This window comes from Diadema antillarum, unplaced genomic scaffold (assembly GCF_040938485.1).
Source record: "Diadema antillarum isolate AM-2024a unplaced genomic scaffold, OU_Dant_1.0 seq00000180_RagTag, whole genome shotgun sequence".
Lineage (NCBI taxonomy): Eukaryota > Metazoa > Echinodermata > Echinoidea > Diadematoida > Diadematidae > Diadema > Diadema antillarum.
In genome coordinates, this window is record NW_027271247.1 from 172,045 (window position 1) to 188,244 (window position 16,200).

At 41.5% G+C, this 16,200-nt stretch overlaps 2 protein-coding genes across 2 annotated transcripts in view; one reads left to right on the forward strand and one right to left on the reverse strand.

Moving 5' to 3' along the window:
- The window catches only part of LOC139728457 (metabotropic glutamate receptor 3-like), a 35,699-nt gene extending 34,482 nt beyond the window's left edge, over nucleotides 1-1,217 (reverse strand). The window contains exon 1 of the mRNA XM_071639396.1: nucleotides 512-1,217. Coding sequence (XP_071495497.1) covers nucleotides 512-1,135 — 624 coding nt within the window. The 5' untranslated portion in view covers nucleotides 1,136-1,217. The remainder of the gene's footprint in view (nucleotides 1-511) is intronic.
- A 9,257-nt stretch (nucleotides 1,218-10,474) lies between these two features.
- LOC139728451 (monocarboxylate transporter 9-like) lies at nucleotides 10,475-15,388 on the forward strand. The gene is made up of 4 exons (XM_071639392.1): nucleotides 10,475-10,745; nucleotides 11,840-11,983; nucleotides 13,464-14,471; nucleotides 15,120-15,388. Exons 1-4 carry the CDS (start codon nucleotides 10,475-10,477, stop codon nucleotides 15,386-15,388), a joined length of 1,692 nt encoding a protein of 563 aa, XP_071495493.1.
- The last annotated feature ends 812 nt before the right edge of the window (nucleotides 15,389-16,200 follow it).

Here is a 16,200-nt window from a genome sequence, read left to right on the forward strand (position 1 = left end):
ACCCATGCCCAATCATTCACCACACAGTCAGTGCAACACATGAATTAATATGAATACATCAAATGACGTGTAGACATCTGCCACTGCGCTGTGCTTTGAATGAAAATATGCTGCCATGGCCGATGTCACGGCTTGCACATTCCTTCAGTAACAAGAAAACAACAATAATCGTAACATTTGTCATTACATCCATCGCAGCCTATCAGTATCAATACATCAATCACATTAAAGCCTAATATAGCTATTTTGTCTGACATATGTACCACACGTTACCAAACCATATTATGACAGAAATCTATTTTTGCTTCTGCATGATGACTGATGTATCCCACTAATCTCTGTGATTTGGACGATTCAACAAAAAAGAACAAACATATTTGATTAATAATGAACATGACAACAATTGTTGCATAAACAACGAGACAAAACAAATATATCATGTGTATTTATAAAAACTTGCTGCATTTCGTTTGCTGTATTCACAAACAAGGCATCTGAACTGATGACATACCGTCAAAGCTCGATTCGGATCCGAGCAATCATTTCTGATTTCAAAGCCAAGTTTGTGATGGGGCAGTGTTTCTGTGCTGTTGTTGATGACATCCACGGCATACATCATACTTTCTACCCACATCCCTGCCGGAGAGAGAACACGGCCGCATAAGGCTCCATCACCACCCCGAATGTTCACGGCGAACATCCCACCCAGCACAAAATCACCATCCTGTCTCGCAAAGGTCATCGCTGAGTCGGGCAATTCGAATTCAGACCCCCCATCGTCGCCTGCGTCGGTAGTGCGTCGAAAACGGGCTAGCGATGGTTGGTTTAGAATGTGAACATCGTGAAAGGGTTCATTTCCATCGGAAAAGAGATGAGCAAACGCTGGGTTGGGCAACCACCATTCTGTGGACGTTACTTGTGGATCTTCGCCCGACGATCCGCTGCCTGCTGCTGCTGCATACGGATGCCTACTCTTCACTAGTGCCAGTGGTACCAATCTTTTCGAGGGCACACTGTTGTTGACAGATACAAATGACCCATTTAAATGCGCCTGAAAAAATTGACAGGCAATAAAATTCGGTAATATGACGGTGAAAAATACCGAGAAGAGACTGACGCTCAAGCCAAACTCCATGCTCTTTCTGGAACTACAAAGTCATAGCTGTAATTTGCCGATTTTTTCCTTGTAAACACCGACCGAAACAACACAGCACCGTTGATCCTCGCTTGTGTGAGATGTTATGAGCATGAGATGTAATTTGCCTATCTATCGCACGCACGCATGCATCCTCCGTATTCGTGCGCTGTGTACATGATTGTCCACACTTCCGGTTGCACCAATTTGGCGTACAGTGCTCACCGTGATTTTTGATGTTGGTGGAAATCGATACAGCTTTAGCTGCATCTTGAGGAGACACTGTAAAACAAACGTTATAGGGTTTAAAACACCATAGAGTGATCCAAGTAGATTATGGTGAAAAGAAAAGGAAAACATTAGCAGCATGTCATGGAAAAATACACCCCTCTTGACAAAATCAGATGTTCTAAATTGGTGCACGCGCAGAATAATCATGTAATTTCAATAATCACACAGGTGATGGGTGGTCGATTATCCTAATTTTACGGGAATGAAACTTGGTGATTTCTGTCTGAGTAATGTACTTCGTTCTTCAATAAACCTGTAATATTTGTGGTAAATTATACGTAGGAATGTTGGAGACAGTAGGTATTTTCTTTTCCATCTCCCTTTTAACCATCTAGGCCCTACATTTATTTATTTCAACATATTTATTCTGGATAAAACGATCAGCTAAAAGCTATTTTACATCGAAGTCCTGTGTGTGTCGATAATACTCCGGATCAGGGAGGTGTCTCTTTCCACACTCCATTGATACCGCCCTGAAACTACACGGCATAATCATCTCTCCGGTGTGGATGTTTGCATAAATATTTTGTTGTTTAAATGAGATCAAATATCACATGCTATTGATTCAGGTTTTAAATTGTTGTTACAAGTTGTTGTTTTTTCCCTCTTCTAGATTGATTTTTCATTATATCCTCGTTGTTTGTGTGATTCTTCTCCTTGGAGGAATTTGAATAAGGGTAAAATTCATTCTTTTTTCCTCTCTTCGTTCTAGAAGCCGCGGAATATCTCTTTTTATTAAATTACCTCTCATAGAGTCATATTCTTGTAAGTTTCGGATCATCAGGCCCTAGAACAACTTACATGGAGGAAAGTGCAACATTCATCAGACTTTAGGTGTCACTTGCAATAATGTGACGAGCGCATTGTCGTAAAACGGAAAGGTGTTTTTGTTCCTCGATATGCACTCCCCAACAATGATCACTTTATATAGCCATAGTCACCTATATGAAAGCCTGTAAATGTCGATTTGATGTCGGTTAGTGTTTCTATTTCGATTTAAAAACACCGAATTATCACTATTTTTATCTTTATTAAATGGATGGGGCTGCATCATGGTTTCGATTCAATTTTTTATCATTTCTAAAGAACAACAGGTGAATTTTAGTATAGTAAAACATTAATGTCACCTTCCTACCTTCGAAAGAAAAGCCAGGACCTGCATGAGCAATTTTGTATCTTACAGAATATAACAGGCCTAGGCACCTATATCATATTCATTTCTTTCAGCATCCAAGTATACAAATAATGTTTATAGGAAATTGTGATTTTAATATCTCGAATTGTATACATCAACTTGTCAAGTAAGTCTGCGATGTATAAGATTGATATCCACGACATACTGGCCTGTCATACTATGAGTAGGCTACAACTGATGATAAACTTACGGATCATTTTCCTCTGACGACCTAAAATGTTCATATTTATGTCGCGTTTCCATTTAGTCAAGACCCGAATCGCATATAGATCGTTCCCCTGGCCACCCCCCCCCCCCCCCCCCACACACACACACATACACACAACCTCACAAATAATCCCACAAACACCCCCACAAAGAAACAACGAAACAAACATACATGCAAGCAAACAAACACATACACACAAACAAACAGATAAACAAACAAACAAACAAACAAACAAACAAACAAACAAACAAACAAACAAAAACACCTGCAAAGGCCACCATCTATTATATATATTCCCTCACATAAAAATAAGCACAGAATGACCTGTTTTCCACGATCAGAGCAGGGAGGTGGAAAGAGCTCTTTCCACCTCCCTGATCAGAGACTGGCGACCAATGGGCGTACATGCCTTGCACGTACTAATGTGTGGTAGTGGTATACACCGGAGAAAATTATAGCTGGCGCCTTGTAAATACAACGCACTCATGAAGAGAGCAGCATTTCGCCCCACATCTACTACAATATACAACACACTTTCAGCCTTCTGAGCTTGCAGTTATTAAAGGGGCACGCCATTCGAGGGCAAAAATACATGCGCAGTTTCTTCCATATTCGCCAACGTTTGACGGAGCGTAGCACATTTTTCTTTTCTTCTGTTGCCATCGCCGATAATACGAATCTCAGCTCGCTTTCGACGGCGATACTCAAGTAAACAAGCGGTCTCGTTGCTGTTTCTACAGGGACGCCGCACACGACAGCGGAGTTGTATACTATAGTACGCTGTACTAGTCACTCTCTCCACTCCCCCTCGCTTCTTATGATCTGGTGGCAGAGACTGCGTGGGTGTTAGCTGCAGGATCTGTGACTTTCTACCTCTTACTAGTATACTGCAATGTGGTGAAGGTATAGTATAGCTTGCCAATGCTGCATGTTCGCAGTACTCGTAAAGATACAATGAAGTCCTATAGTCTAGATGCATCTTAATCATATATGATATAAACTATGTCTTGTAGTGAAGAGCTGATGTAGGGATCGATGCCATGCAAGGATTATGTCACTTTGCAAAAGGTATATTAACCATGGTGCGCTTCATGGCTTATACCGTTACAGAATTAATCCCCTGGACAAAAAAAAAATAAATAAATAAACAAAAAATAAAAAAATGATACACTGAGTCAGTGTCATAACATCCCGTCTCTTATTTCCCATCATGCACATTACGAGTGATAATCACTGAAGCAACGCAAGACAGGTCCCTGTGGGTCCTGCAACTGTATGGAACAATCAAAGGGTCGCTGGTTTTTCTGCATAGCGTGTCTCTGAAGCGAAGGCTGGTGTATTGGTATTCATTGATATTCGGTATAACAGTCTCACCACAGTTTTGTGTTTGCAAACGCGTGTCTCTCCAGAGGAGTATCCTATACTATAATACTCGAAGTTGTTGTTGTTGTCGCGGCCTTATGTATTTCCTGTTTTATTTCGGCGTTGCTGGTTTCTCTATCTCCTCCCGAGCCGTCGGCTCCGGGCAGTTGCGACCGGTGCCGTCGGCCGCATGAGAGTATCCTGCTTCGAATGGCGCGGGTTTCGTCCCCTCTCCGCCTCCGTGTCGACGTCGAGGACGAAAAAGAAAAATTAATTAGCAACATGCATAATGCATTTTTGTGCGTGACGAAAGAGCCGAGCGTTTCAATATTCACGGAACCTGCGCTGGCCTCCTGCTTTCACTCTGCTTTCTCGATCTTCCATCTTTTAGCTTGCAGAGACACTGGGGGATACTAAAGATGATGGTGCAGCGAAATCCCTGACATCTTCCGGCGGACGCGCACGCACACACACAATGTACCTCGCAGAACTCTATACACACTCTACACTGTGTGTATAGTTCTGTGATGTACCTTTGCCTCCGCCTGTTACGTGTACTGAATGTATTGACGATGGTTACACGAATCTGTGTGTGCGTGATATGGACTACAAGGGCATTTACGTACAGTTCGCCATTATTGGCGTCCCCAAAATGAAAACAACGAACGTTGTTATGTAATTGTATTTTGCACAACTGCAGAATACTATATGCAGCTCAGGTACGTCATTTAGTTTGCTCGCCGTTTGCTCTCAAGTCCGGTGTCATTGTACGCAGACTGTTTAGGACGCGGCTAAATATATTTGCCGATCGTACCCTTACATATCAGATTACACGCGCAGCTGTGTCCATTCGTTTACTGCAGAGCTGCTGTAATCATACATATTCATAAGATGAGCGGACGTAGAGGAAAACCTCGCTTTGCCGACCGCCTATTTTTAAAATTGCAAGTGGAAATAGAATGTGTGGTTCTATGGTCTATCAAACCAAGTTTTGGTGACAAAAAAAGAGGGAGCAAATGAAGACGAATGCAGTGATGTATATATTCTTCTTTCTTCCATAACATGGGAAAAATATTAAAGAAAAAATACGAGGTCGTGAGAACCTACTCCCACGGGTGCCTATTAAACCTGATGACTATGATCTCCCCCTCCCCAAATAATAACAATGATGATGATAATAATAATAATAATAATAATAATAATGATAAGGATAATGATAATAATGATATAATAATAACAATAATAGGAGCAATAATTGTAGGCCTAATATTAATTATGATAATGTACAATCTCAAGCAGATGTAGTTTTATATTAATATATCAAGCCAAGTTTTGGTGATTAAAAACAAAAAGGAGGGAGCAAAATTATGAAGACGAAAATATCTTATTTTTCTCTCATAACGTGGGGAAAAGAAACATGAAAAAAACAAAAACAAACACAAAACAAACCGAGGCCTTGAGACCAGCCGTGGATTCCCGCGGGTGCCTGCGTGGATGCAAGAGCAGGGGGTAATCAAAGTCATAGTGTTAATATCTTCCCGTTTCGACGGGAACAACCTGTGGGCAGAACTTTCGGGGAATCTCATTTGCGTTTTTGGCAATTTTTCCCTGAATGTTTTTGTTTTTTGCCCTGCGGAGGTGGAAATGTGTGTGTGCGTGAGGGGGGGGGGGGGAGGGGTGAGGGGCAACAAGACAACTGTTGGACTTCAACGGGTGCAAATAACCCCTCGAAACTCAAGTTCTATAATAAAAGCAAGTAGTGGCGGGAATGATCCCTACCAATGGACCGGATCGCCTGGCATATACTACAAAAATGTATTATAAAATTTCTGGGAAGGGTGGTCATTTAGAAGACAGCACAATTAACGAAAGAATGAGAAGACTTTTCTTTTTATTTCTTCAATAAAAATGTGCAAAATCGTATTATGAGAAAAAAAATAAAACCCCTCAGACCCGTGGATTTCCACGGGTGCTGCTAGTAGTACAATAATTATGATCTGCATTGATGCGTCCTTTATAAAGGGTCATCTGCAACCAGCTGTCTCTCAATCACACATGCCTATTCATTTTGATAATTATTATGTATAACACTATAGCCTTCAATCTGTCCGTATGCATGTTCTTACACTTATATAACGTTGTAATCATGATGTATGGTCCTACTATTTGATATGTTACAGTTGTAATATATCAATCAAGAGAGAGGGAGAGAGTGTGAGAGATCCATAGGAAAATATATCATTTTGTTTTTTCGTGTGGTGGCTCGAGATCCGTCTGACGGCTAACAAAACTTCAGGCTGGATCCCTATATACTCATCAATATGCCTTTTGTTTGTTGTCACGAATAACCTCAAATGCAATGACACTGAAAGAAATTCTTTAATGTTCTCTGAAAACATTGTTCACCTGAAGAGTGCTCCTTGGTCAGAAATATACAATGGAGTGTGTAACTATCAATAGAAGGGGATCCATTGCTCATCATGCGAGTATACAAGAATACGTAAAGCAGAATGAAAGAGGAAGAAAGCGAGAGAGAAAGAGGGAGAGAGATGGGGTGTTTGTGCGTACGTGCGTGTTTGTGTTTCATCTACGTCTGTCAGAATGTTTACGCACCGCAAACTGGTCTCATAGAAATGACATGAATGGTAATATAAAACTGCACCAATTTCGACGACAGTTTGACCTATAAATGGTTTCCGGTTGCAAAAGGCAGCAGTGTAAGACTCTTTTCATCAAACTCACCGTCGATCTTCGTCTCACCTCCCCGTATAACCTTCTGTAAATCTGTCGTTGATTGATATCATTGATAATCTGACAAGATTTTATCATTCTGTGTATAAATGACTGCGCAGCCAAAATGGATTGGAAATACGATTGTTGATTGATTTTGTACTGTATGTTTGATTGTTTTTGTTTTTGTGTGTGTTTTTTTTAAGCAGCAAACTTGAAATATATAGTGGCTTTTATCACCTGTCTTATGGTTAGGACGACTTTCCGCAGTTGACAGTTCAGCAACTTGTTCAGACGACTTAGATAGTAGTAACAGTTATTTTCATTATGATGATAACCGATACTGTTGATGACAGTAAGTCGGGGAACATTTTCTTGTGCATGTATTCAAAGTAAAATAACATTCACAAAATCGACTATCTCCATTATGGTCGTCTTGTTTTGAAAGAAACTTTTTTACGTTTAGGAACAAAACCACTCTCTAATATTGTAAAGTAATCCGTGTAGCAGAAACAAGACCAGCAGAATTTGCTATATATAGTGACAAAAGGGGATGTGAAAAAATATGTCACTCCTGATCATTGCTGTGTTAATACATGCCCAGCGTAAACCACAGTGTAAACTAATCAATACCCCATAATCATAAAGTGTGGAGAGTTGCGCTCGATTTCGCACTTATTCTTACATAGCTGCAATTCCTTCAATCATGGAATTAAGTGGCAATATGGTATGCCGCTCGGCATCCTAAGTAACGAGTCTTGCATTCACACCAATGATACAGCGTGCACCCTGCCTACTTACTATTCCCCAGGTTGTTGATATCACCATAATCGATTTTATCTCAAGTGTACAACGGTCTTGAAGCGGATGCTGTGACGAGAGAGATCCTGATGTACGGTGAGCTTCGCCTCTGGCGGGACAGGGGAAGTGTGTGCATGTGTACGGGGGGGGGGGGGGGGGGGGGGGGGGGAGGGGTGTGAACAAATGGATAGACGTATGGATTGAATATATTTTGGAAAATAGAGAGATAGAGGTATACTATGGGCTATGTTCACCAGTGCAAGTGGATGAATGAAATAGATGTTATTATTTATTGTAATAGATAGATGGATAAATCGATATTGATTGATGGATAGATAGAGAGAGAGATAGATAGATTGATGGAAACGTGTTTAAGATGGAGGGAGGAAGAGAGAAAGGGGGAGAGATGGAGAAAAAGAGGGAGAGGAGAGATACTGTAGAACTTGATAGCGATGGCATTTTGCTCAAAACACAATGCAACATAATACAATACATAATGATTTGCTTGTAAATGTTTTATCATAGTCCAATGTTGTAAACAAATACAGTATAATATGTCTGTTGTATACTTATCCCAGTGTCCACTTTAATATCAATACAATCGAATCGCCTCTGCTCATGTTGGTCTGTGCAGTAAACATTGTTAGCTCCTTATCTAAATAAGAGTGAATCAGATATGTTTGTTTCTAAAGGCATCTCATTTTTTTTCTTGGTATTCTACAATTTGCAAAGCTCCATTCAAAAAATCGTGGTAATAAAGCTTTACCTTATTGACACCATGATGATTATGATAGATAGGCCTATGCACGTTCAAAATCACATACACAAAATACGAAATATTCTCAACAACGCAATAGCATTGCATGGTGTCTGTTCAACTCACAAACCTTCTTTGCTGTACTATATGACATCACATTATCCCACATGGCACTAAATATTCTAATCAGTCTGATAGAAAGTGTGAGGGAGAGCAATAGCAAAACCTGACATACTGTTATCATGACCAAGTGTAGGCCTATTCCTACAAAGGCCTGTATTTAACCATTCTATATAGAGAAAAAATACAATAGTATAATGATCTCAATACCTTTAATATAATGATATCGATTGAAACAGAGCGCTACCATTAGGTTTCCATTTTACGTTAACGTTAGATTGCCCTAGTACTTGTAAATATTGTCTCTAGTCTTCATCTTTCAGGTTTCGCTATTTCTTGTCATACCCAAGGGAGACTGTAGCTGGCAGTGCCAAAGCGGTGTATGATGCATGCATGCAGTGATATAGACTCCTTGACGAACCTCATGCACTTGAACCCTTTTTTTCCGCGTTTCGGGGTAATTTGAAATGATATGTACGCTCCGTGCTGTCGTATGACCTCTCACCCCTCTTTTCATGGCATGCGAGCGAATTGTGAGAGAATTCAGGAACGAGGAATACCGTGTGGAACAGTGCAATATAATTTTCCTCAACAATATCACGTGTGTGCAATAATGCATACATGCTCACCATGTGTGCATAGAATGTGTTATATTTATAGTGTTGTCCACAGATGATAATTATCATATAAAAATATGTTATAATCATACTCTCCAAGCTTCCTTTTCGCGAAGGAAAGAGATGATAATATTCATAACAAAGTCATTGTAGTGTCTTCCATGAATTACGAGTGCTGTGACCAAAAAGATATCGTAGTGTGCAGAAGTAGTATCACGATGTCATTTGGGATTTTTTGAAAATCATTTCGGTGCATTGCTTGGCACGGTGCGATGTTGTATTGGGCACTACTACTTAATGTTAATGTTAAATTGCCACTGTACGAGGCCAGGTCTTCTCTCTTACAAGTTTTGTAGGGGAAATTCAGTCAATTCTTATGAAGTATTTTCAGCAACAGCGGTATCAAGGAATGAACAAACTGCCAGCATCATCACGTCAAAAATCACCCACTGACCAGCGCCTTATAATTAATCTTGTAATAAAGGTTTAATGATTATGGCTCAGTCACGGATGATTGAAAAAGCGTGACCGGGATCGCTCAGTTGATAGCGTGTCTATCCATACCTTGCAATCAAAGAGCTCGGATTCGATTCCCATTGCAATGAGTTAATAGTTAAGCAATGTTGGATGTAAACATTCCGTCTCCTCCTTGTATAAGGCGGCAAAACACTGCTCTGCCCCTCGGAGAGGACAATGATTTGAGGACCCGGTGTGAGAGAGTTTCGACTCACGCATGCAGTGGCATGTATAGGTATCAGATCCAATACTTTATTTTCTTGCAAAGAACAGGGTGCAAATTTATCGAGATGCTTCACCCCACATGCACACAAGAAACCAGGCAAATTTAATGATGTCGGCCCGTCTTGGTTTGTCTCATCAGGTGATAAGCAATAGGCCTACAGTCGCTCAGACAGTATCAACGAGGCATGTAACTCGATGAAAAGGAGTGATGTGGACATCCAGTGGACCTCCCGCGGGTTCGTCCCGTCTTGCCTAATCTTCTCAGAACTCGGGAACTATCAACACCCACAGTATAGATCTAACATTGCATCAGTGCTGTTAGCATCCGAGGAGGAGGAGGAGGAGGAGGAAAGACACAAATGAGCTTCCTTCGCGGCATAAAAGGTTTTGATAGACAAAATACAATAACGCAAAGGGGAGGGATAACTTTGAAATAATATTATCATTTCTGCATCTTTAATGTTTCCTATACAGGAAGTAAACACCCTTGAACACCATCTTTGATGTGACTGAAGCAATGACCAGGAACCGGAAGTATCGCGTTGCCGAGTCGGACGATGCAGCTACCAGCAGCGGTTCGGATAGGAAGAGACCACCTTATCACAGTTTTCCGCTCACCACGTGGCGATGGATCGTGTTGACTGGAGTCCACGTGTGCTACGTCTTTATGGACGGCATCCCTAACAGCGGGGGTGTCTTCCTTGTCCACTGGAAGGAGCAATTTGACGCCAGCACGGCCGAGCTGAGCTTAGTACTGAGCCTCCAGCTTGTGTGCTACCACTTAGCAGGTGGGTGAACATCCAGGAAGGTAACCCAGGTAACCAGATAGAGCTTGTCTTGCATTTTGTTTTGTGTGGTTGCATATTAACAAAGGGTTTATAGATGGTTCAGTCGAGAGGTACTAGGCGAGTATAACTACCGCCTTCCCGCAAAAGCCCGCAGTACGATATTAGATCTCTCGAAGAGGGACATGTGTCATGTATTGGCCTACACGAGATAATACTTTAGGTCAGACTGCGTTTTATTTTGCAGGAAACAAGGTGAAAAAGGTCAATCAAAGTCACTTCTCACGTCTTTCAGATCAAAACCAACAATAATATCCAGTCATAAATTCGTATGCCGCCTGCCTGGCAGAAGGACCCTAGCAAGTTTTAGTCGAGCATGCAAGCCTCATAGGGCCCTGCCATAGCAAGTTTCAGAGCATGCAATCCCTATAAGGCCCTTCTTCTGGGCGGACGCTACGATTTTTTGTTTCGCGTGAGATTGTGACGATTTAATCATAAATCTGGTGTCATTGTGGTCATATTGAATCAAAATTAAATTTCTTATACCCAACCTTATTTGCATCAGAACGTGTTGTTGTTGTTGTTTGGTTGTTGTTGTTGTTTTGTTTTTTTTTGCTTCAATCCCTATCTTTTTGTTGTTGTTACTCCTGTGAAATTAATGAATGCTAATTGCATTTACAAGTAAATAAGTGAAAGCATAAAAAAAAATTTACAGATGTTTTCAAAGTAAAATGGTCGACACATTTTCACTTTTAGAGCCAAAAAAGCTAATTTTGATAACTGAACTACAGCTGTATGATTTTTTTAATAGTACATGTATCCTGACTTTATATGGTTGTTATCTGTGACAATTCTCTTTTCTCATATAACTACATAAATACATCATGTATGTACACTTTATTACATAAAAATGTACAAATGTACATAATACATTTGAGTTTACTTCTTATGAATAAAAATAAAACTGCAAGGAGTACATTTGTGACTTTTGGTTTTGTTACACTGATAATGTCGTCAGCACTGCTTACTTTCCACGAAAAATCAATCGCTTTCTTGTAGTACAGGTCTGCTCCGTATTTCCTGTATATTTACTGCAGGGGCCGTCGCAGGTGCAGCGGTGCACAGGTTTGGGAGTCGACCAGTCGTGATCGCAGCAGGTATCACCAGCTTCACAGGCATATTTCTCAGCAGTCTAGCGCCCTCACCCTTGATGCTCTACATAACGTCTGGTTTACTCGCTGGTAATTTGATATGATGTAATGATGTTTATTAATTACTATGTACATACTCCCATGCCCAAAGTATTACAACATAGACATATGCAGTACACAGAGGGTGATTTTTTTTTTAATCACCAAGCATATTTTATTAACATGTCAAAAGACATTACATTTTTTTTTTGTCATGTAAAGTTCATGAAGTTTTAGTTTTTTGTTGGATACCCATCCTCCCTGGATGGTCTTTCTTTGGTGATGTGCTCCGGGCCCTGAAGATAGAGTGGAACAAACTTCTTGTGGTTGGTCGGTCCTTGGTGATGACTTGCTCTCTTGACGTCACTCCGCGACAGATTTCCTATTAGTTTAGCATTTAGTGATGCGGCGGCCTCTGAACCCTGTTGACGCCATTTTCGTCATACTATCGACTGGTCCGTCTGGACAGCCCTGTGAGCCGTTACGTTGTCATACTGAGAAATTAACAGGTGTTGTCAAGAAATAAAAAATAAAGAAACAAAAAAAAACCACACCAAATAAAACAAATCAAAATGTTTCCTATGGAGGGAAACTAGTGAGAGTCCAGAATCTCCCTGTATTTGGTGCTATCCATCTTCCCGTCTACAACAAGATCGCCAACTCCATAGCTGCCGACACACCCCCAGACCATTATCATGCAAGTTCGAACCGGGTCACTCGCGCCTGACGCGGGGGGTACCGAATCGGATCTTTGTTGTCTTTCTGCCTCTTCCGAGTCTGGGTTGTTTGACACAAACATAATATGCACTGTATGTTTCCCCGTGGCGTTTACAAACTGATTTCACCGTTATAAGACGGCATATATAGGCCTACTAAAGCATTCAGCAGTCTGAGCCACGGAAGCCCTTTGATACCTCAGGCGACGATATACCCTGACAATTGTCGGCGCCGCTCGTTAGACTACTTGCCTATCTCAGCCGTGGTGTCTGCATAAGGAACTTAGAAGCCTTGGATGAGAATGTGAACAATATGTACTTTCATTTTATACCTGAATATCGGTCACTTTTGAATGATTCAGAACAAAACACTGCCAAAACTCTGTATTGTTCACCATGCTTCAATTCGTATATTCGCACGGGAGTACATTATTGTCAATGATTATGAAATTATGTGTGAAGAGTTTTGATACAAAAACACATGTACATGTATGTCATTTTCAAAGTTTTTTGTTAGTGTAAGGTCATCGACAAAATAGAAAATATTCAATTCTTTTCAATGAAACTGTACTCGTGAGTTTAATGTTCAAATCTGAGAATTGTTAGTTGCCAGTTATTGTGCGCCATGAAAATCCTTACCTGTCGTCTTTTTGTGACGCGCATTGCCTATAGGCTGTCATGTGTAGCGTGTCTGTTGCATGTATGAAATATTGCATTTTGATGTGCTATAGTTTTAAATACACGTACAGATGGTTGATTATGTACAAGGTAAAGGAATACGTAACTCAACGAGTGGACTATTTCTTCACTCACAGGATCGGGGTTCGGCTCAACTCTAAACGCTTGCACAGTCAGTCTAGCGGAATACTTCCCTGACAATTATGGCTTCGCGCAGAGTGTGGCCAGCGGGGGGTCCTCCGTTGGGATAGTCGCCCTCCCGCCTCTTACTCAGTACCTGGCATCGCAGTATGGGTGGCGGGGAACTTACCTCGTGTTAGCGGGATTAGCGGGAAACATTATCGTCTGCGGAATGCTTCTCCGTCCAGTCGGCAGGTTCCTAACCAAGACCGATGCTCAGCCGAAAGAGCGGATGCAGTTGAAACAGAACGGTACCCAGAATGCATCCACGCAATTCGATGGGGACCAAGAGCTTGCTGATAATGGCCAGTGTCAAAGTACAGACCCGGAGGAATGTGAAGGGGTGCCTGCTGTCGGCCAGGATCACATCGGGCAGAATCACAATCAAATTAGAAAGGCCAATGAAGAATATGGATCGGGCTCAGGTTATAAGAATGGATTCATAAAGCTGACGAGTGCTCGTCAACCCAGCTTATTGCAAAGATTCGGCAACACGACTGGATTCTCATTCCTGTTTCGCCACTACCGATTCACCCTCATCGTCATCGTAATATTCTTCGTCGGCATCAGCTTCTCCGCCGTCGTCAACAGTTTCGTTCTCAGCGCGATCGACCGGGGCATAAGCGAGCAGGCTGCGTCCTTCCTCATGTCATTTTTTGGGATCGGAAGCTTTGGTGGGAAGATCGTCTCCGGAGTCGTCCTTGGAAAGAGTCTAATGCGTATCACCACCATCTACATCCTGTCAGTTTTTGGGTGGGGTGTGTCGGTCATGCTGTTGAGGGCGCCCTCCACCTACGGTGGGTTCGTCGTCGTCGGTTTCTCCGTAGGGCTGTTCAGCGGCATCAACATTTGCACCAGTCCTGTCATCGTCAAGCACGTTGTCGGGGTCGACAAGCTTGGAAGGGCGTTTGGCGTTCTCATGGTGTTCGCAGGAACTGGCTGCCTGATTGGACCGGTGTTAGCAGGTGAGCTTTTTTTTTTTTTCTTTCTTTCTTTTTTTCTCTCATCCCTCTGTTCTTATTATTGATAGAAAACGTATTCATGATTCTTTTCTTTTCGTTCACAAAATACAGGGTAAAATGTAAATTGATAATACGGCTTTACTTCCGAGTTTTCTGTCACTTGCCGAATTTTTGCGTACATCTCTGAGTAAGCCATCAAGGGTAGGGTAGTGTAGGATGGAATGGTGTTACGACCAGAACACACGCGCGCAAGTAATAATTATGCAGACCCGAACATTTTTTTCGAAGAATTATTCATAGGGTAGGCCTATATTATTGAGGCATTAAGTTCTGGGTCATTTTTTTTTTTATAACCGTGACCTGCTGCTGATAATAAGTACCCCAGCTATCAACGCTGCCAGAACGACCATAATTGATAATGTTTAGTGTTGTTATTATCCTATTAACTTCACAGAGACATTGCAGAAGCGGGTGGTATCTATGGTCGCTTCTTCATCCCCACTCCCATCAAATAAACAAAAGAAAATTAAAACTACATTGTAGATGCACTATTTTGTTGCTGGTGGACTCACTTCGCCGTCTGTCTCTGTCTGAACCGCTCTTTCAATATTCTCTTTGATTCTTGCACACTGACCTGTATCGCTTTTTCAGGAGCAATCTTTGACGCCACAGCCAGTTTCGACATCCCCTTTTACTCTTTTGGCGCGGTCGTGACCCTGGGTGCATTCCCGCTCCTCTTCTTGGGCAAACTGAAGCGTCTGGAAGAACGCCATCAGCGACAGAAAGATAGGATCTGCCATGGAGACGCTGCCGAAGGCGATGAACACCCACGCACAGTCACAAGTGACGCCAATGCGACGGACTCGCGGCCGAACGATCACGTGACGACTGAAGAAGAGAACTGGGAATCTGCAGTCTGAATTCATACAGTTATGGTAGTACATGTATTCATTATACTGCATGGAAATCAAATTCCTTTATGCTGATCGTTCCCCATTCCATTGCTACAAAGTTCATTCCATAATTCCAAGAGTGTGCCAGTGTTGTGTTGTGCCCCTGTTGATAACGCCCAGGACTCTTAACCCTAATCAGGCTGGGCTTTTTTTGGCTATGCTATATCTGGGGGGGGGTGGGGGGGGGGGGGGGGGGGGGGGCGGATTCCGGCCACCCCCCCCCCCCCCCCCCCCCCCTTCAGATCTCGCCTGTGGAACACGTGATCGCGCCGAAAATCGGCACACGCAACGCCCGCGACGTATACTATCAAAGTGTATGGTTGCTTTCTCCGAAAATTTTTTCTTATATTTTATATTAATTAATTATTGTAATTTATGCATAAAATCAGTTTTGGGCTCTAAATCACTTATTAATGCTCTAATTAAGTTAATTTCTTTCTTAAAATGTTTCTTGTATCATTCCCCTGAGACATAGGATAAAAAAAAATCTGTATCGAAATTAATTTCTTATGTATTTGATTGTTTTTTGAATTTCTTATGTATTTCTGTGTTTTCGACCTTTTGTTTTTTTTGTTTTTTTGGCCAAAATTTGTCACAGACATTTTTCGAAGCTTTATTATGCTAAAATAAATTAGTTTCGTCCATTCTAAGTCAAGATATTAACTTTTATGTGAATTGATTGAAAAAACACAATTTGCATTGGATTTGTACACAAAATCACGTTTTGGAGCAATTTTGGGGTTGACAAATTTTTTTCGAACGGGCGTCGCGTCAAAACG

Excerpts from the sequence above, each read along its gene's own strand:
- LOC139728451 (XM_071639392.1), top strand. The coding sequence starts at position 10,475 with ATGACCAGGAACCGGAAGTATCGCGTTGCCGAGTCGGACGATGCAGCT. Across the intron at positions 10,746-11,839 it reads TGTGTGCTACCACTTAGCAG|GGGCCGTCGCAGGTGCAGCG; the intron begins GTGGGTGAACAT and ends TATTTACTGCAG. Across the intron at positions 14,472-15,119 it reads GATTGGACCGGTGTTAGCAG|GAGCAATCTTTGACGCCACA; the intron begins GTGAGCTTTTTT and ends TCGCTTTTTCAG.